This window comes from Chlamydotis macqueenii, chromosome Z, assembly GCF_036417535.1.
Source record: "Chlamydotis macqueenii isolate bChlMac1 chromosome Z, bChlMac1.mat, whole genome shotgun sequence".
Classification (NCBI taxonomy): Eukaryota; Metazoa; Chordata; class Aves; order Otidiformes; family Otididae; genus Chlamydotis; species Chlamydotis macqueenii.
Genome location: NC_141593.1, coordinates 6,865,064 through 6,886,517, shown reverse-complemented (window position 1 = coordinate 6,886,517; position 21,454 = coordinate 6,865,064). Strand labels below are relative to the sequence as shown.

The following is a 21,454-nucleotide window of genomic DNA, read 5'->3' as shown; positions in this document are numbered from 1 at the left end:
GCTGAGCTAGGATAAAAAAAAAAAAAAAAGCCATCTCTCCTAACTCCCAGCTCTCAACAACACCGTAATGGTGCGTTAAAAGTCCAGACAGGGCTGCGAATCAAAGAGTGTCCTCTTAGCAGGACCCAGGCAAGGTGGGTGTCTTTTCTGGGCTCATCCCAGCAGCTCACCTGAAACAGAGAGGGAATGAGCCACCAAGACAGGCCACTTGCTCACGAGGTTCATTTTTATCTGCAGCTCCTCGAAAGGATTTCTGTGCCTCTCTTTCTCCACCCCTTGGAGAGAGAATGGCTCCCATCAGGGAAAAAAAAAAAAAAAAACAACCAGAAAATGCATTTGGGTTGTATAATTTGAGCACGAAACTGACATAAAAATAAGAGCTTCAGCGTCTGGGCTTGATGAGGGAGGGGAAGAGAATTGGAGGGGGGGTAAGGAAATAACAATTTGCTGTCACCTGAAGTATTGTTTAACGCTTTACTTAAAAACACTGACAGCTTCTGCACAGCTGTATCCATGATACAAGCAGCTTGCTGGCACATTGATAAAGTATTAAGATGAGTGCAGATCTGGGCATGATACAAAGAGACGAGAGCTCCTTGCAGCTGAATTAAGGCAAAGCGCACAAAGTAACCATTACCTGGCAAAGGATTGTTTCGATGCCAGCGTCTCTTATTTTTATTTCAGATCAAAGAGAAACTAGGTGATTTAGGGCTGGCACTCGGAGTTGCATGGCTAACTTATCTGTGCCATTCAAGCAGACATTACATTGTCAGCTCATAAGGAGAGAAAGATCCGAAACACACAAGGGAGGAATGGGGAGAGAAGGGGGAAAAGCAACGACAACTCCACAATGCGGAGAGGTGCAAACTTGAGTCCTGCAGAACTGCATTTAAATACCTGTCTTCTGTACAAAAGTCCAGGTGCAAAGTCGTCCTGCTGTTCTCAGTCTGGATAGTCTTGCTCCAGACCCAGATCTCAGGTTATCTCTGCTCTAAGGAAGCTCCTGCGCTGGGACACCCTCTGGGTCTGCAGCCCTGCACCAGCCTAACATCACCTTGTTACAGAAAGCATTGTCCCAGCAGATCGTGGAGGGTGTGCACAGCCAGTGTAAAAACACCTGATGCCAGTATGCTTTTACTTTCCTTCTGCTGTTTGTGTGTACTTTTGTGTATTTATGTCAGTGTAACCATTTCTATACAGGTATTGTTATGCCTCTGAGTTTTGTCATCCTGATGCTGCTGAACTTAAAACAGTGCAGTTTTTCCCCTTCAACAGACCTAAACAGAGTCCTGCAAAGTGTTAAGCCCTGTCAGTTCCTGCAGGCTTCGAGGGAACCTCAAAGCCTCTTTTAACAGGGACTCAGCAACATTTTCTGCACCCTGAAGGAGAACTGGGCCCCAGGTTGATGAAAAGTAGGGCAGCCTTCTACTATCAGCTGTCTGAGAGGGTACCTGGCATTTTGAGAAAGAGCGACAGAGAAAATTCAAGTTATCAAGGCAATGGGCAACCTCAACATCATGAAGGTAGATTTAAAAACACAGACAGGAGCCAGACACAGACATATAGGCTCATACTTGCCCTATGTAACCTTCCTGCCTCAGTTCCCCTTTGATTTCGAGGTGGGAGATGATGCTGGCACACCACAAATCAGCATGATGAAGATGTTGCAGTCAAGATTTCTGATGTGCTGCTAAATGACCTGCTCTCTCTAAAGTGCAGATATCTCGTTTGCGTTGCATCAGAGACAAATAGATCAGCTTTTCTGCTGCCCCTGCTCGAGCCCACACTGAAAGGTGTTATGCAGCCTACGATCCCATCCCAGCCCATGCACACTGCAAAGGAAAAAAAGAGAACTCTGACTCTTTCTCTCCCTTCATCCTCCCACCAGACTGGGCCACATCCTGATTTCATTTGTATCTCAGTAATCCTGGAAGAAATTCATGGGAGTCAGTTCCTCTGGATTTACATGGGTATAACTGGGAGCAGAATTCATCACCACGCCTTCATAGATGGCTCTTAAGCAGAGAAAATTACTAAGGCCTCCTTTATCTTGACGGCGCAAGATGGCTCAATAAATGTAAAGCACATGTTATATAACAGTAGAATAATCTATGGTATTGAGGGCTTACAGATCCTGAAAGTCTTTTCCACTTGCAAGGTGGGGGGGTGAGGGGGGAATTAAATAAGGAGAAAAATATATATTGAATAAAGTGCTTGTTGCAGAATATTTTTTTAAATACTGAACTGTGAAACCTAAAGTAGGGCAATACTCTCCCTTTCAACAATACTTTGACTTCCTACAGTCAGCAGATGCAATATGCATAGGATTCAGAAAGATCCCATTAAAATTCATTAAATCGTGTTTCCAGCTATTTAGTAAATTTTGAAGAAAAGAAACCTATTGCCTCTTCTGCTCCATATGATGGCCTCTTTGAATGTAATTAACCCTTCATTCATGGGTCTTTCTATCCAACTAATCTCCCACCCCGTGCCTTCCGATGCATTTTTAATACTGCAGCTAATACCGCCACCTAAAATCCTCCAGCAGGCACCATGCAATAGAGCTCTTTGCATAGGCAAGGTACTGTAAATCTCCATAAACAGTGCTTGGATGAACAGCAAATTCAGATAAGTGATGTGTTCTTTTTCATGCCTTCCAGTTACAAACGGGGGATGCTCTTCATCCTTCAAGGTAGATTTTTATCTGGGAATGATGTTGGTTTCATACATGCCCAGGGGATTTAGCTGCTGGATTTGGGCAAGCTGGACAAGAAGGGGTGTAGCGAGAGGCAAGAGGGCATAAATAAAAAGTGGAAACAATAAAGAGAGGCCTAGCAATACACATGCAAATAGACTTCCAAAATTAAAATGCAAAAAAAAAAAAAATGTATCCAGGGAAATAAAGAGATGCTACACAAAGTGTCAACTTTATCTGTGTAAAGTGTAAAACTCTGGTCTCTCTATTACATGGTTGACAGAGACTCAGGACCCAATCTGGTCTAGTCCTGAGTGCGATAAGCTGTGACCAATTTCAGATCGGAGCTCCTATTTACGGAAGTGCTAAGCAGAGAGGGGGATTATATCATGCAAAACAGAAGAAACCAAAAATATTCTCATTCCCCCCTTCCTCTTTTCACATCTGATAAATGAGCTGGTTTGTCAAAATAGGGAGTGGAGCTGTAGGGGCCAGGGTTTGGTATAAAAAAAGAAAACTGAAGATGAGAACTGAAAATATTCTGTGTTTCTCTTTGCTCAGAGCAAATCCCCTTCCCAGGCCTAATCAGAATAAAAAAGATCAGGAGGAAATATTTTGAAATATAGGAAGGGTCTCAGGCCGATCCGTGCTGCAAGGTGCTCAAGGTACACGGTATTTCTTTCATTATTTCAGTGTTCTGCCATAGCTATGAAGGAGTGTTATTTCTGAGTCACAGAATTATGCTTTTCACTTGGCTTCTGTAACACCCCTACGCTTAATTATTTCATCTGAACTGCAGATTTCCACAGATCCAGCAAAGCATTTAAGCACCTGCTCAACTTTTAAGAACCTATTGCTTTCAGGGAGGCTTTCCACAATATGAATTAAGCGCACACTTTGCTGGACAGACGGCTCTGTACCATAACTACATTTCATCTGGAAGAGATACAGGCCCTTTCCCCAGGGGTTCGCTACTGTTTGGTACATCGGTCTAAAATTTGTCCGTGAGTGTATGTGCCTTTTTTATTGAAGCTTTTGTCATAACTGATCGAACTCTGGCACACTGTCTGTGATCAGTCTTGGGCGACTCGAAAAGGACTAATCCTGGCACTGCAGGATGGGACACGAGCGTTACAGTTTGCTTGTCAGATGTGAGTATCACCTGAAGTCACTGGGAAGCCAATCTGAGGTCTGCCTGCTTAAAAGAGAGGCACTGCCATTGCCTTGTTCTACCAAATCAGGGTATTTTAAAGAGAAAGCAAAATGATTCTGTTTAAAATGCACAAGACATCTGTACAAAGGATGGGAATTTCAAGGTACGGCAGAAGTCTTACTTTATTGGGAAGTATTCTTGTCATTGTTCTTCCAGAGCTGGAAAGGGAGCAGAAAAAATGTATAGGAGCTCAACTCTGCAAAATTTACAGACCTGAGTGGCAGGCTAAGTGCTACACCGCAAGCTGTGAAAAAATATCAGCAGTCAAAAGCCAAAAATCTGGTCTCCGAGCTTCCCATTCAAAGATGTACTGTCCTCCTACCCAAGAAAGAGTAGGAAGTACACACTGAAAATTTAGAGGTTAAAAACCCATACGGGAGGTGCTGAGCATGTCACCTGTAAGACCGTGGAAATGTGTGTGCAGGTTAACAGCAAAGTTCAGTCGCTGCGAAAAGATTTGTATGGTTTCATCCGCTTTAATTGTTTCCATGATTTAAGTCTTAGGTACCAGGAAATTAATCTGGGCAATAGTCAATCTGCAGAAAGCTGGGTCCAGTGTTGCTAAAACAAGCAGGCTGAAATGAAAAAGTGCAGCTGTGACTATGCCTGATACCAACACACAGACAAACACACGCACATACACAAAAAAGGCCCCGATTATTATTCTTATTATTTATGGACACAGACAAAAAGCCAAAGGGGGCATGGTAATGCACACAGATGCTGATTAGCTGGAGATTATATTGATGATGTAATAAAAATTCACTTTGTCTCTTAAGCTGCACCGGGACAATCAAAGAGAGATTAGATAAAAATCAGAGAGAATGAATAATAGAAGGGAGAGGTAACATCGTAAACCATAACTCCCTGCAAAATGTTCTACCTCTGAGTGCTCCTAGTCAGAATAAATAAGGGCTGGAGGGTGTAAATACAGCCCAAACGGATGTAGGAAGGAGGCAGATGTGGCTTTGTACGAGTGTTATTTATCAATAAGCAGCCAGATATGCGCGTCTACCTGCGCGGGTTTGCAAATGCACACACATGCACATCTACATGCATGCACCTTTCTAACTCTGTTGAACAGGTGATGAAATGGAGCACAAGAAAGAAAGCATTGTGTTTGGAGAGGGACAGATGGACACAGGGAAGCGTATGGGGTAAACAAGTAGAAGCGTACAGGAAATTACCTGAACAAGAAAGATGCAAACTTGCAGGGAAAAAACAACTCTGTCTCTACCCGACAGGGTAAAAGACACACATACAAACCCCCACGCGCACATATATTTACCTAGACATACACCAGTGTGGGTCCCTGTCTGAAAAAATGATCCCTCCAGCCCCCAAAAATCCCAATCACAGAGAGACAGGAGAAAACTTTCTTCTCTTAGAGTGCTTGCTTGAAAATGAGCAGAACTCCTGCACATCCAACATTGGTTTAAGTTTACTGACCATGTTTAATATTTGATTAAACCTTTGGCATAGCTGACTATCCTGATCTGAATAGATGATCCGACACTTTCCCTGGTAGTAAAGCCAGGCGTAAGTAATAGCTGTCCTCTGACTACTGCTGCCTTATGCATACAAGCAGGATTTTGCCATGTCTGAAAACCTGCTACCTGCTTCTGGATTCTTTTCAGCTGCTTGGTACTTTCAGCCGCATTTTATGAAACCAAACAAAAAAAAAAAAAACCCACCCCAAAATGATTCTTCTAGACATGATGGGGGCTGCAATTTATTTACAGCTGAGGAAAAAATTCCCATCCTTCCAAAGTCTTTCCTGGCTTAAGTATTTCACCCGTTCTCCTCGCTGTACTTTTCGCCTGCGGTTTGCGTTATTGCTTGCTAAATACATTAGAAAATGCTCATCAGCTTGCTTGGCAGCTTGGGGATGTTTGTGTGGTTGCCCACACATGCGCGCACACACACATACGGGTGGCAATTTTATAAATAAATCACAGTCACAGGGGTGAGGAGAGGGCATGCGGTGCTTCGTACGGGAGCAGAACGGCAAAAAAAGAAAGGACATCTTCGGGATCGGAAAATAGAGGCTGTCAGAGTTTCTCTGCACCTGTGAGATGGACAATGCTGCTGATCACAGAAGGTGAGAGAAGGGGACACCAACCTGGGATGCTTTTCCCCTGGCCACCTGGGTGAGGAAATGCCTAATTCCTCAACACAGACAAAAACCCGGCCTAAATAATCAGCCTTCATGCTTTACACCTCAAATAAGACAAGGCTTGCCATCAGAGGTAATATCTTTTATTAGACCAACTGATATAGTTGGAAAAAAATAGACAAGCTTTCAGGCACCAAAGGAAGTCTGTCATTTTCTTCTCAGCTATATCAGCTGGACTAATAAAAGATATTACCTCTCCTTACAAATGTTGTCTCATTTATAACCTTAGACCATCACTGCCAAAGCTACAGCATGACTTCTACCTTAAATATGCACAAAATGCTTTGCGAAGCTAGATATGGTAAATTCCTCTTTACGCATAGCAAACTGAGCGAGAGCAAAGTCTAGGACCGGGATCTGGCAAGACACAGAAGAGGATCGGGCCAGAAATAGGTTCCTAATTCCTTCCTACCTCCCTCTGAATGAAGAAGACCCTGATGCAGCTTTACACCAAAGGCTTGGTTTGCCGTCTTGCTTTAATTCAGGGTTGCTAAAGAAGGGTCCTGGAGCTGAGGGGTAGTTATGTTTCAAAACAGCAAGGAAAAATATTTTTGCAAGAAACTGTAGTCCCAGAAGGAGCTGCCAGGAATAGTGAGGAATAAGATCACGATTTTAAAAATTGAAAGGAAAATGTATGCAAGATTTTTGTTCAGGTGTGAGAAATCTGCTGCTGATTTAATGAAACAAGAAAAGTTAAAAAAAAAAAAGGTGCAATTGCCTTGGTGAAATTATAGACTTACTGCACTGTGGTTTTTTCTCATCTTTGAAAGATGACATCAAGCTTCAAACCTCAGAAGAAAAAAAAACCCACCTGTTCTCTGTGCTGTCTCAGTAGTTTACGTACCAAAATATGTACGTTTGTGTACCTATGTATGCATGGTTTGTGGGTGTGGATCTTTCTGTCACTACCGTGGCTTTTTTCTTTTAGAAAATACTTGGTCAGTGTGGCTCCCTTTTCCCAAACCCTGTTCAGGGAAAAGCTGAGAAAGGAAAAAAGAGATAGTTAACACAGTCTGAGGGAATCAGAGTGGTGACTCGCAAGATGAACTGGTGAAGTGCTCTACAGGGGTGAGAGCCAGCAACAGCAAGAGGGCAAAACACTGGTGCGGAGCTGAACCTAGGGAAGGGGAGTGTGAACAGCAATGGTGAGAGCCGGGGAAACGGGTCTGTAGTGGCAGAGGCTGGCTACAGAAATTAAGCAGCCCACGAGCACAGGTCAGCTGAGGAGGACATGGTGGGAAACGGGCAGTGAACCTGTAGTGGCACCTAGGGAAGGGACCTGACCCTAGGGAGAGGTCTACACCTGTGGTCCCCTGCAACCAGGGGAGGAAGCTTGGGAAGGGAGGATGAGGGACTGGTCTTAGACATAAACTCGGCCAGCAAGAGCCCAGGTTCAGCACTCGGAAAGCAAACACAGGGGCCAGGGGTGGAGAGCTGAGCCTGGGGAGCGAGCTGTTTGCCCAGCAATCCGACTGGTGTCTTTTGCCAGCTAGCACGGAGCAGCATCACTGGGTTCACTGGTGGATGAGCTATTTCTTTTTGCATTAAGAAGCTGCTGCCAGAAGTCCTGTCCCTGGATCAGCATAGAGGAGACGACAGGGGAATGACACACCTATTGTGCAACTCCTTTTATGAATAAACTTGTAAAATCTAATTCTACCAGCACCTCTCTGGCCTTTTTCAATGAGCCAGTCAGTAACAAATGATCATTTAACAGCACAAAGCAGCCATTATATAGGAGAACATATTGAGGCTAATACAACACACGTTCCCCTCCAAACAAGAACCCGACATTCCTCCATCAATTTTTTTTCCCCGTCTGCAAACACTGTCAGTAAAGCTGAGTAAATATATAAATAATTAAACAAACAAATACTTTCCCTGCTGCCCCCAGGCCTTTGAAACTGAGACTTAGTTGGATTTCAGGCAATCAAACAGCATCACGTTCACACACTCACACTGCACGCACACTTCCTCTCCACCTTTGACAGAATAACATTGACTTGAGTGCACTGTGATGATTTCAAATAGACTAGGGGTTAGATAATCGACTCTACACACACACACACACACACACACACATACACACAGTTCAGCTCCTCCGTTTGTTTTGTAAAAGACATAAGCACAGATGGGATGGAAACACACACAAAAAAACCCCTATGTATGTTGCTATTGATGAACTAACTAAAGCTGCAATTGAAATAATAAAATTAAAAAAACAAGGAACCTGAGTCATTTACTTGTCAGATCTTCACTGTAGGAGATCACCTGAAACCCTCCTTTTAAATGAAAAGGTTTCTAAATTAATTTTGTTGTGGATGGATACTCAAGGTCACTGGAATTTTGTTTATTCCCCACAACAAGGTACTTCTTGAGTAGCAGCAGTGAAAACTCTTCTGGACTACCTTGCTCTCACAAAGTCAGGGATTTTCACATCTCTGCTTAGGGATTCACATGGTGTCCGTCTGTTGTTTGTGAGGCTGGGTCAGAGTCTAACTATTGACTTCAGAGAGTGTGGGGTCTGTCCTCAGCAAATGGACGACGACTGCCAATTCCATCTGCCCATACTGAGGGCAGGAGTACACTTGTCTAGAGGGAACTTGCTCTTTTTATTGACCCGGTGAAGGCAGATACATCCGGCTTGATCCAAATTGTATTGCAAACAATAGGTTTGGATCAGGCCCTTAGAGAAGAAAGGTGGGATGCAGCCTTTCATCAGATCCTTGAGCTTTGCAGCTCCCTCAGTTGCCATAACAATGAAGAGTATATATATGATTCACTAAAAGAAAGGAAAAAAAATCAAGATCCTGAATCAGTGAATGATGATATTCCTGTAGACAGAGAAATTACGAAGGCTGAATCTTGCTTACACACACACAAAAAAAAAAACCTGGCAAAATTGCCATTGACCCTTTGTTGGCAAAGCAGGGACAAATATGTGTTTACAAGTGAAATGAGTAAAGATAATTTTCCACCTCCCACCGCGTGTTGTTTGAAAGCATGTTTTCCTGATCTGCACTGAAAGGGGCTCTGATGTAACACATTTGTCATCAGAGATGTACCACAACCTTTACTGAGAAAAAAAAGAAATGTCAGATTTATGCTATTAACTTCTCCCTCAAATAAAATAAAATAAAATAAAATAAAATAAAATAAAATAAAATAAAATAAAATCTGACTGGACTAATATTGCAGATGAGGAAATGAAAGATCAATAGCTCACTGGAGCCAATGGGAATCTTTCCATTGATTCAACAGGTTTCAGATCAGGCCTGAAGGCACTGAGCTTAAGTGACTCCATCAGAGAGTGCTGGTGAGTAATTATCCACGCAGTGATTAGAACCCAGGCATCCTCACTGCTCGCCCTCACCCACCAGATAATGCCCTTCCTCTGAATGAAGCTGCAGGCACAGGCAGCTCTGAGGTGTATTAGCCACTAAAAAATCATCCAGAAGAAATGGCAATGTTTCCTTTTCTTGCTTATTTATTTGTTTGTTCAACGTATTATTAACTTTTGCTAACTAACAGTAGAATGTAAAACCTAGCACTGCTCTATCACTTTTATCTCCTGCAAGCTTTTTATGTGCATTTCCTTCGCGTGTTTCTATGGGTTAGTTTGTTTTTTTTTTCCTTCTCTGTCAATGACTAAACTTGGAGTTAAATAATTTGTAAGATACTCTTTTCTTTGGTATCAAAATTGGCTGGATCCAGACTCTTGCAAATAAACATGCAGCAGTGGTATGCTTTTAAAGACTTTGCCAAAGGATTTTTGTTGGTTGTCTTGCCCATTCCTCAGTTCCACTCCTACTTTTCTAATTTATTGCCAGTATCTTGAATGAGATTTCTTTTTCTTAAAAGAAAATAAATGAAAAAAAAATTCCTAGTCAAAAAGATAGGAAAAAAGGAAAACAAAGCAAAAAAATGACCAGACTCCCTTCAAATGCACAAAACAGAACAAAACCCGCAGTATAACTGGATAACAATGTATCTTTATAAAAGAGGGTGAAAAATTGCATCCTTCTCCATGTATTATTGAAGATGGAATACGATCAAATAAATAGCTTTTAAAAGCAATTAAATGCTCACAAGAGAAAAACACTTGCCCTGTAAACTGAGAGAAGACATAATGAAATGCAAACTGCCATACAGAAAGTGGAACGAGACACTTCAAGCTGAATGGTATAGCGAAAGGAGTGAACCAGCCTACCTAGATAAGGCAGTCTGTTGCTAGAGAGGGAGTAGTGAAGAAATTCAGAAGCAACTAGGTCTCTGTATCTGGATTTTGATGAGTAACAACCTTAAGGCGATCGCATTGCATATTATCTGTCACTCCTGCTTCAACCCACCGTATCTTGCAGAACTGCCCGTAACTTAGGGCCCGATCCAGACACTGCTGCAGGCAAGGTAGAGCTTTCCTGAAGTCTTCAGCAGGCTTTGGAGCAGATCTGTAGCTGTTCTGCAAAGTCCTTTCCCGTCAGTTATAGATTATGAACATCACAAAATATATGTTACTTCCACCCTCTTCCCCCCCGCCCCATTTCTGAAATGCTTCTTAAGGTGTGAAAAAAATAAAATCAATCAAGCACTTGCATTGCATTACTCTGTTGAAAAAGCTCCCTGGGATTAATCCTGTTCTGACAGGGGCTAAACGGCCTGACCAAAATGGTCCTGGTTGCTCTGAGTTTCTCAGGCCCCTCACTTCTCTGCGGCTGCTAGGGAAAGACTCAATCGTAGAGAAAGAAGTGTCTCATTTCTGTCTGGGTCAGGTGTAACAATGGGCAAGAAACAGAGCCCTACCTGTAACAGGCAAGAAAACTGAGTTTTCTCTGGATTAGCTTTCAAAGAGGCGCAAGCCGGTTCAACCTACTCAGCAAAGGCAGGTTTGCTGAGAGGTTTCCTCTCTCTCCCCCCTCCTCTCTCTCTTGCACCATTTCAAAGAAGTGCATCTTTACCTTATTATATTATTAGAATCAATCAATATTATTAATATTACATGTGGGCAATTCTGTAAATTCTTCATAGTTCTCCTCCCTGCCTGTTAACGGCAGGTACATTATACAGTTTCTGGTTAGACTGGTCAACCAGGCTATCGATAGTCTTAATAAGCAATATCTGTATTGTGACCTTTGCTCACAGAACTGAATCTCTCCTATAGGGCTGTCAGATTCCTTAAAGAAGTATTGATAAGCTCATTACTGGATTGCTACATATAATTTTAGGTGTGATTTTCACTCACCCTCAAGCATCTAGTAACCTAATACTTTTTTTTCCCCCCTCCTAACGCATTGGTCCTTTTACAATTGATCAAATAGTGAATTAGAGCATTATAGAGAGGAAACATAATCAGGGGATTTCTACAAGCACACTGTGATATATCTTTTGATCTTCTGACAACCTTCATCCCTCTGGATCCTAGGAAGGAAGCACTGTTTTATAGGGATATTATTAGGCTGATGCTGCTTTATACATCTACCTGCAAGAAGCTACCGAATCTGACAAAGATATTTGTGTGCGTTTGCAGTGAATGATGCATATTATGTGATGCGAATCTGTCCTTAGGGACTGAAAAGGAGAGCAACTATGTGGAAATGCAAGTCTGCCCTTTCGAAACGTGCATGCATACAGTCTCTGTGTATTATATACACAGGCATTTGAATTAGAAACAGGCCAAATATGCAGTCAGATCTCATCAGACCAACTCTGTCTGCAAAGTTCCATTTTCACTCTGTTTGAAGAAGCTTCACGTCCAGAGTTATCTGCCCCAGCGCACTGGGAAGTCAGTCAAGTTGCCTCTAAAATATTTTGGAGACTCTGACAAAATGTACAAATAAACCAGACATGGATTAATTAAGTGTGACTGTATCATTAAATTAGTATAATGAACAAACAGCTATGTATCATATTAAACTCTGCATATAATTCCAAGAGAGCCTGTTAAGTCACCTGCCACTTTCAGTGCAAGAGTATGATGTCTACACTGTCTTTTAGAAAGGAATTATTTACAGACGTATATCAGCCTGTCTGTACTGAATGCATGTTTTCATTAACATGCACATCTAAGAAATGGTTGCACATATGTGTAATATGCAGACATGGCAGGCACACTTGTATCTCTCTGCACATTCACTTTTCATGTAAAAGTTAATTCTTGGCTGCACCTTTCATCAAACTATGTCTTTTCATATTTTTCATATTTAAATAAGGAAGTTACAGACATCAGTGATGTTAAGAAGAAAGAATAGCCTGAGTTATAGACTGTGTCTATACTGCATCTTGGTCTATCAAACCATAAGCAACTTTCTGGTGGCAAAATACTTTGACAAACCTAACGGCAAAGGCTTCTCTCACCAGCAACTGAATTTCTCTGGAGGCATCAACATTGACAACAAAGCCATCTATGAAATAGTTAATGTTAAGCAATGGTTGTCCATGTTCAACAAAGGAGGGAGAAATAAACAGATAAGAGTGAGGTAGATCGAAATCTGCATGCCTCATTGGCTGAGCTGTCGGATATTTCTAATGCATTTGAACGGTTTGTTACTAAGAACCTGTTAAGTATCTTTAAACCTTTGATCTGTAGCCAGTCTTAACAAAGGTGACAATTAATTAAAGGAGAGTGTGTTGCAATAAAGTTACATCGTGGTCAGTTTATATATACTGTCCAAAGCTGGTTCACAGAAGTCACTGTCAATTAAAGTCTTCTTGGAGTCCAGTTCATTATCAATTTTTCCCCCTCGCCTTAATCGATATTTTTGGCTGCTTCTGCTTGACAAACTTAACACAATGTCTATATCTATATGTCTTGCCATTCATTTACATGGAATAGATGGCCATATATGATTTATTTTTAGCTGCTATGTATGGTCAGGTACTTTATTTGAGAGGTTTAGAGCTCTCATCCATCTTTATTTTAAGGAGCGACGATAATAAGCCCTCTCTTCCTTCAAGGGGATGTCAGTTGGATATAATGAATGCACATTAAAAGCTGCCTTCACCTGTGTGTGCATTCAGGCTGTGGCTCATGGTGACAAAAGCAAACAAATGCAATATCTGCGGTGACATCCTGACTCCAGCCCACGCCAAGCGATGCAGCATGGACAAAGTGATTCAATAGATCCTGCAATCCCCAAAATGCGACAATGCATTTCAAAGAGTTACGGAGAGAGAGGCCCCTATAATGTATACCACAGCTGAACCAGTGAAGCGACGGTGGAAGAAAAGCCATAACTTTAACTCACCATGGTTATTATTTTTCTCTTTTTCAGCTGCAGATTTTAATACATAAGGGTCACTCCGCCATGACAAACCCCAGCAACAGTCATATGGGCACAGGTGGAGCAGTTAAGTGAGTGAGAAATGTGGCAGGGGTCAGGCTTTTTTCAGTTCCTCAGCTTTGTTCTAGTTTTAGTTTCACTTACAGAAGGAAAGCTAAGTTAAGGGACAAGCCAGCAAGCATAGGAGCTGGTAACGTTAAGTGCAAGTGTTGTGGTTTGCTACATGAATCCACAATCCAGAGTTTTAAAAAGAATGTGAAACACTGAGTAAGCACAAGCCTGCAGCAGGATTTCCAAATGTGAACCCACTGAAGTGATGGCAAAAATCTCACTGACTTCTGCCCAGCAAGCAGGCAACAGCCCTTTGCTCCCTAAGTAAGGATGATGCTGGGATTAATGAAACACCAGCCTATCTGTTAAGGCTGGGATTCGACTTAGCTCACTCGATATCTCACCTGCTTGGTGCAAACTCCTACGGGGCAAAAACCCCTCAGCTCTTAGTGGACAGGTCGTGTTGAGCTCTGCAGCCTCCTGCTGTTATGCAAGATTATTTTATGGCTATAGCCAGCACCTACGTGAGTCTTCGGGCATCTGATGCTTATTCTCTATTTTAAATTTAGGCAAGCAGATCAACGGCTGAGATCATCTCCCCCACTTTTTCTCCCTTGGAACCATTACTGCCTGTCGTATAAACCCGCCTCAGTTCACACTTGATTGACGGGAGGGACGGTAACAGCTCCTTTAGTGTCGTTATGGTCTGTCGGGTCAGTGCGGCTGGTATGTATGCGCACAGGGTATGCATGATAAAAAACACCCTGACGTCCTGCTGAAAAATGTGGCTGTGTGTTTCCAGCTCTTAAGGCTAGAGGTGGCCCTCCTCGATCATCCAGCCCCTGCTGCCCCTTGCTCTTGACCACCGTGCACCGACGGTCTTCTGTCCGCCCTCCCTGGCAGGTGCAATCTACTTTTTGGTTGAGCACAAGACACTTTCCACAGTCTCACTCACTCTTTACCCAGGCAAAATTTGCAGATACTCTCTGACAACTTCCTTCAAAAGACTATTCCATCAGCTGCCTGGCTTTTATTATACTGTGCAATTTGAATCCTCTGCTAAAGAAAGCCCTGTCAGTGGCACTGGTCACTGGCCGAAGCAGGATGCCGGACCAGATGAACCACGCTTTTCATCCAAGGTGACAAGGATCCTCAATTTTTCCCCCTATTTCAGTGCTGATGTGCCCAATCTCTTCTGGCTGAATACAGGAAAAAGGGGAAAAAAAGCAAAACCAAGCAAAAACAAACTGTTCCCTATTTCTATCGTTATATTTGAGAAATTAATAAGTTCCTGACTCACTTTTTAATTAAAACCTTGGTTTGGCCAAGTAAATACCATGAAATTTGGTTGTTGTTGCTATTTTTTTTAAAGAAAAAAAGAAGTACTTTTTTCTCCTTCCCTATAACGCCCAAAGGCACCAGTATATATAGACACCACTCGTAATCCGTAAATGTGTAGAAAATGTAAGTCTAACCTGGAGAAAGGTAAGAGAAGAAAGAAAAGCTCTAGAAACACAAACTTTAATTTCTCTCTTTCCTCCACATTATGTAACTTTAAAACAAATCCATTCTTGTAAGGATGATTAGTTGATATGGTAGTGGGGCTAGCTGAAGAACAGCTTTCAGTGCAAAACTTAACAGCCAAGCGAGAGATCCCAGAAAATTGGAGTTTGTATTGGAAATGCTGACACAACCGTAACAACAGCATCATAACTGGCTGCAGCTGCTTTTAGAAACCAGAATCCATGTCCAGACCCCTGAAAAAAGAGTTAACATATAGCCTTCTAATTTATGAAGCAATCTGAGCTATCTATTTGACATTATCAAAACATATGCGCTCATCTGTACAGGAGATTATAATGTCCAGGGGGTTGTTTTTTTCCTTTCTTTTCCATCAAGCTATCCAATTGCATTTTGATTGTTTTAAGGGGTTGTTCTTTAGACCTAAGGCGTAAAGCCTCCTGTTTCATTCCAGTTTATTTGTGCATTTACCTCCCTAAAACTTGTTTGGTTTACTACCGTACTAAATGCTATATGTGTTGCTTTCAGCCAGGCAAGCCTTATGTTTCAATTATGGAGGAGTTTATTCAGCACCTGTATTGCGTTGTGCTTCTTTTCAACTAAATTTCCATTTCCCAAAGGCTATATGCATAAATGTGTACACGTCTTTTTTTTTTCGGTATGTACACACACACACAAATCTATACATTTATACATATATACAAATATAGAATCTTAACTGAATGCTCATTTTCATTGCACCTTTTAATTTCTGAGATATCCAAAACCTTCATAAATATCCTTAGACTTAACAAGGTTTTAATTTTTCTGTCATCTATCTTTGTAATCAAACAGAACAGAATAGAATGAATGGAAGCCTTGTTTATCTATCTCCAAGGTGTCTTAAATTTCAAGATTATTTATACTTTTGTGAAGGTAAAGCAGCAAAAGAACAAAACTATTTTTTTCATATTGCATATTTCTAGCTGCATTGAATGCTTACTGAGTGAGGTTCGGGTCAGGTAGGACCATTGCCCTAACCACAGGATTGCAATGCTGGATTTCAAGGAGGTTTGGGGGGTTTTGTAGGTTTTTTTCACCTCTAGATAAGGTTTGAAAGAATTTTCTACCTCTCAAGTCAAGACTCTTGATTTCCCACTGCACACTGTCTCCACTCTTTAAGTGCATTCACCAGCGTGCATTTCAGTAAATCTCAGTTAAGTGTGGAATGCTGATTTCCTCTGACTTCCTAAATAGAATATTATGGAGACCTGTGTGTTTTAAATTAAAACACATTTCAGGCCTTGGGTACAAGCAAGCTTCGATAGAAAAGGCTGTTTAAACCTATGGGGACAGTCCTATATTTAGATTACATTAATTCATAAATATTATACTAAATACCACTTAAATTGGCCTTAAATGACTTCAAAGATAATGCATTATAATATGGCTGTCCTGAGAGCACTAACCTTTATGTCTCCCAGTAACTCAGCCCTTAAGCATACTCCACTGCTAGATAAGAAGGGGGGAAGTTATGAATGAATGGCTTGCTAAATTGTTCAAGTGTGATTAGTTAACTCCGCGCGTGTGTGTATGTGCGGGCGTGTGGGTGGGTCAGCTCAGTCCCGGTAGATTTCTACCCGAGGATCTCAGCACACAGCCTCTTCTCAACCCTGGAGCAAAGTACTACAGTAGGAGCCTGTTCCTGCCCCATGTGAGAGAAGTGAGGATGGGGGGAAATATGCAGCAGCCACGTTCATGCCATGAAAGCTTGTTTTCTCGGGGACCTGGCAAGATTTTCCCGCCTTCCCTCACACGCTGCTTCCCCCGTACTCTTTTCTCTCTTCACATGTCTGCAAGGGAATTGTGTTCCCCTGCTTCTTCCCTAGTATTAGCTGGAGCTGATGGTGAGAGAACCTGGGACTTCACTCTCCTTTTGTGATAGTTTTTTTTTTGGGGGGGGGGGGAGATGGGCATAGTCATGTACTTTATCTTCAGGTTCTTAATTTTCAATTTCCTCCTGCTATACAGGAGCACCTCAATAGGATCTCTTAGTACTATTTTCAAGAATGCACATCCTGTGCTCTCATTTCAATGGATTTACACCTGAAATTACTCCCATTTCTACGCTTTTACTTTAAGTTAATTCCTGTCTCTTTCCTCCTCCCAATACAAACCCACATTCTTCCCCTCCACACCCAAGGTTTGCCCTCTATACACTTAAATAAACTACAGCGGACTATTAACCCTTCAAGGTATACCACTACCACAGCCTCATCCCCTGGATTAGGAATGAAATCAACTGAGAGTGATCGATCAATTAATGTATAAGCATTATGCATCACTTATGGAAAGCATCCTGGGGTTTCGTATTGCCATCCTACCCCTCAGAGCCAAGTTGGTCTATCTTTATGCAATTCTTCACCTATGCCTGTAAAGCAAAGCCAAAATAAGGAGATATGACTGAATACTATGCTTCACATGACTGCATTTAGAGAAGGAAAAAGAGAAAAATAGATATAAAAACAACTAAAATTAAATAAAATAATAAAAAAAAAGCCAAACACAATCCTCATCCTTCAAAGCCCCATCATGCTTTTTGACTTAATAGTAATTAATCACTACTGGCAAGAAAGTAATTTTTTTTTCAGGTAGCCAGAGGCACATTTTTATCAGGATTAGCTAATAAATCAGCGGCATCGCTAGAAAGGAGTTCAAACTCTTTTCAGATATACTAAATAAAACCGATCTCTGAAACGCTGGCAACTCGGTGTCTATTGAAGCTTCACTCAAACCCTAGCCTGTGAAATAACAATCATCATCATCATTTTTCCTTCCAAAGTCCAAAACTTCTAGGAGGTTAAAAATGACTGTTTCTTTCAAGATGAACTCATGCAATTTGGTTTGATGAGGTGACAAGATTTTCCACCTGGCTTTTTTCCTAGGTTGCAGCTTTAGAACAGAAATGAAATGAAGGGAAATGAAGTTAGTATCTTGCTTAATTCAGGAATATGTGTTAAACACATCCAAGCAAGATAAATGATCCCTCTCTCTCTCTCTCTCCCTCCCTCCCCCCCTCCTGAGTTTGTCTCTGTGAATACAGTAAAAGCAAAACTGAACAGAAAGAGGAAGAATTCACATCTATGAAATATAAATTAACACATAGATTGATTAGTTACAGGTTTAAGATAGAAGATAACAAAAGAATAAAATCTCATCAACAAATCAAAATAGCCTCCTCCCACTGCAAAAATCCTTTATCGAGGTATTAGCTCAAAGATTTCCTCTATACTATGCTGAGTGATTTTGTTTAGCGTAGCTTTTACTGTTGTTATTTTTATTTTACTGAAAGCTCAGATAATTTTTGCCAACACATGCGCGCACACATAAGCTCAGCGGCTACTCTCACTATGCCTCATCTATTAGATGAAACCTCCCAGGACCTTTCTTCCCCTGTGCTTCTTACTATTATTTTTATTGTTATTATTAATAATTATTATAGTACAAATGTCATGTTTAAATAATGCTCATCAGACCTTGATGTGGCTTCTAGGAACCTAGTCTGAAAAGAAAGCAAGGTTCGAAGGGGCTACACTGATCATTGTAAATATGAGCAGAGTGTTTGGAGCGACCGGCAAGAAAGGAAGGAAGAAATATCGTATAACTTGGACCGAGTCTCTGGTCTCCAAGCGCTGAACATTTTCTCTAGTCTGTGTGAAACTAGTACTTTGTACTGTCAGGGTATATTTTCATTCGCATTTCCTGACAGTAGAAGAGAGGAGGAGAGTGAGTGGGAAGGGGTAAGAGATGCCTGCTAAACATGCTGTTAAGTTCAAGATTTACAACTTGCCAAGGCATCTGGAAAGCTGGGAAGCCAGTAATGCCATTACCAGTGACTATTCCTGCCAGGAGTCCACCAGGCTGGAGTAGACACTGCTACTGAACCTCTCCTGTAACAGATGCAATGTCCACTACCCCCGTGGTCCCCTGCAAAAGCCTTTCTTCTCCTGCACTAGATCTGGAGTCACACCCCAATCACTTCTGGTCTGATCTCTTTCTTTTCCCTTTTTTTTTTTTTTTTAATAACTATGTATCTAATGAAATAAACACACATACACATATATACAGAAACTGAGTTAATAAAGTGGCTCGCTTTGCTCCTGGGTCTATCCTGCTCCTAAGCGGGGCTACCGTGCAAATTATCTTCAACTTCTTCCCTGCGAGTCCTACTTTCCTATCCGAGGATCCAAGCATCTCTCCCCAACTACACACACTGTTCTCCATCCCCAAAACGTAGCATCATCTAATCTGAAATGCACCTCTGGAGAGCCTAAGCTAAGCAGTGAAAAGAGCAGGCAGAGATGGAGCGAGAGAGGTATTGCATGGGGAGTATATTTTCACTGCCTTTAAAGAAAACCTAAAAAGTTCCCGGGATGGACTTTGGGCACATTAAAGTAGTGCTTGGAATATGCCTGCTTGGAGAGTTCTCCTTTCTGGAGCTAAACTGCCACCGGTCCCTGCTGGCTTGCCCTCTCCGAAACACACACACACATATCGTGAATTTGTACACCTGCCCCCCGCCCCGCTTGAGAAAGATAGGCTTTTTTATTGTTGTTTATAACGCTGTTCCCTGGCTGAACAAAACCAAAATTAAATACTCTCCCCGGGGCAACTCACTCTTCTCCGCCTCTGGCTTTGGAGCGGACTACAAATAATTGCAACAGCAGTAAAAATAAAAATAAAAAAAAAAAAAAGAAAAAAAGAAAAAAAAAAAAGAAAAGGCGCCGGTGCCGGCTACACAACAGTTGTAAAAAAAGGGGTTTCTCAGCTCCGCGCAGGCACACAGACAGACAGACGGACAGACACCCACCCCTGGGTGGAAAATGTTCGGCTCCCGAAGATAAATAAAAAAAACCCGCTCCCTCGTTTCAGCACCACGGCGCGCGGACAGCTGCCTGCCCACCCGGCTTTCGCGAGGGGCTACCCCCTCAAAAAAGGGGGGGAAAGGAAATAAAAATACTAATAAATAAACGAAACGGGGCTGACTCTCTTCCTTGCCTCTCTCTCTTCTCTTTCCAGGAGGGTCTATTATTTCTTTCCCTAACCCCCCCCCACCACCCCCTTCAGCCTGCCGCCTCCACCCCCGGGCCAACCAAAAATGAAATAAAGCGAAATGAAATCGAAAGGAAAGAGAGAAAGAGAGACCCAGGGAGGGAGAGAGAGCCTGCCTTCTTCTCCCGATCTCTCCCGGGAAAGTTCAGGAGGTAACTCACCTTTGTGCATGCCAGTGAACCTGTCCTTCAGCACCGTCAGTTCGTAGATCTTCCCGAACTCCTCGAAGAGCGGTTTGAGATCTTTCTCGTCCAGGTTACGGGGGATCTGCCCAATAAAGAGCTTAATGGCATCGTGGTCCTTCATTGGGATGGTGGATGGGTTTCCGGGACTATGGTTTAATCCGTTCATATGCCCGTTGGTGCTGGGGTTGCTGTGATTGCTACTCAGGCTGGTATTGTCTGGTTGTCCGTTTGCTAACGTGGCCATCTTTATATACATAGAGAAAATCTTCTTTCCTTTTTTTCCCCCTCTTCTTTTCTCTCTCCCTCCCTCTCTCTTCCTCTCTCTCTCCCTCTCTCTCGCTCTCTCGCTCCCTCTCCCTCTTTCACACACACACACACACACACACTCACACACACACTCCTCCCTCTCCGTCTCTCTCTCTCTCTCTCTCTCTCTCTCCCCCCTCCCTCTCTCTCTCTCTCTCTCTCTGGTCTGATCTGATTTTTTTTTTTTACATTGAAGATCTGTGTCCTTTCCGTTTAAACAGGCTGGATCGGTTCAAATTCCCAGCCAGACTAGGGGGTGGGGTGTGAGTGTGTGGATGTGTGTGTGTGCGGGGAAGGGAGGCTGGGGGTGGGGGATCGCTTTTGCCTCTACTCTGGCTAAACCCCCTCCTCCCATCCAACCACCCCCCTGTCTGCCTGCCCGGGAAAAGCTCAATGGTATCTTCCAACACAGCCCCTGGCTATAAATAGCACTAGGCGCATGGCTCTTTGAGAGGCAGTCAATTTCTATTGTGCCAAGTGAGCAAAGGGGAACGGTTGCGTTTTTAGGACCAATGATGATTTTCTTTCTTTTTTTTTTTTTTAATTTTCCTTTGCAAGCCCTTCGATCAATCGCTGTCGTTATAATTTCAGTGATCATCGGGAAATCTGCCTTTTTATTTGAGAGGGGAAAAAAAAAAACCCAAGGTGTTCTGACTTCTTCCTATTAATGATGATGTCTCTTATTTATTATTTACTCTTATTATGATTTCTCAATTGATAATAAAAGCAGTTCAGATACGGACGAATCCTCGGGCTCAGAGGTTGCTTTTGCTGTTGTTGTGTTTGTGATGTTACAAGCTCTCTACTATATCTGTTCTTGTTGCATCTAAAGAAAATGCATGCTCTTTAAGCTCTTTTTTTTTTTAAATTATGCTGCTGATGATGACATCAAGCTAGGAAAGGCGCAAACTGTTGTTATCGTAGCTCTTTGGAGGGAGA

At 42.2% G+C, this 21,454-nt stretch overlaps 1 protein-coding gene across 10 annotated transcripts in view; it reads right to left on the bottom strand.

Moving 5' to 3' along the window:
- CELF4 (CUGBP Elav-like family member 4) overlaps positions 1-20,553 on the bottom strand; it is a 710,880-nt gene extending 690,327 nt beyond the window's left edge. For all 10 annotated transcript variants that reach the window (XR_015261394.1, XM_086769886.1, XM_086769887.1 and 7 more), the window contains exon 1: positions 20,186-20,553. Coding sequence is in view for 9 of the 10 variants with exons in the window: in XM_086769886.1 (XP_086626012.1) it covers positions 20,186-20,465 (280 nt within the window). In the remaining variant the exon portion in view is untranslated. The remainder of the gene's footprint in view (positions 1-20,185) is intronic.
- Between the last annotated feature and the right edge of the window lie 901 nt (positions 20,554-21,454).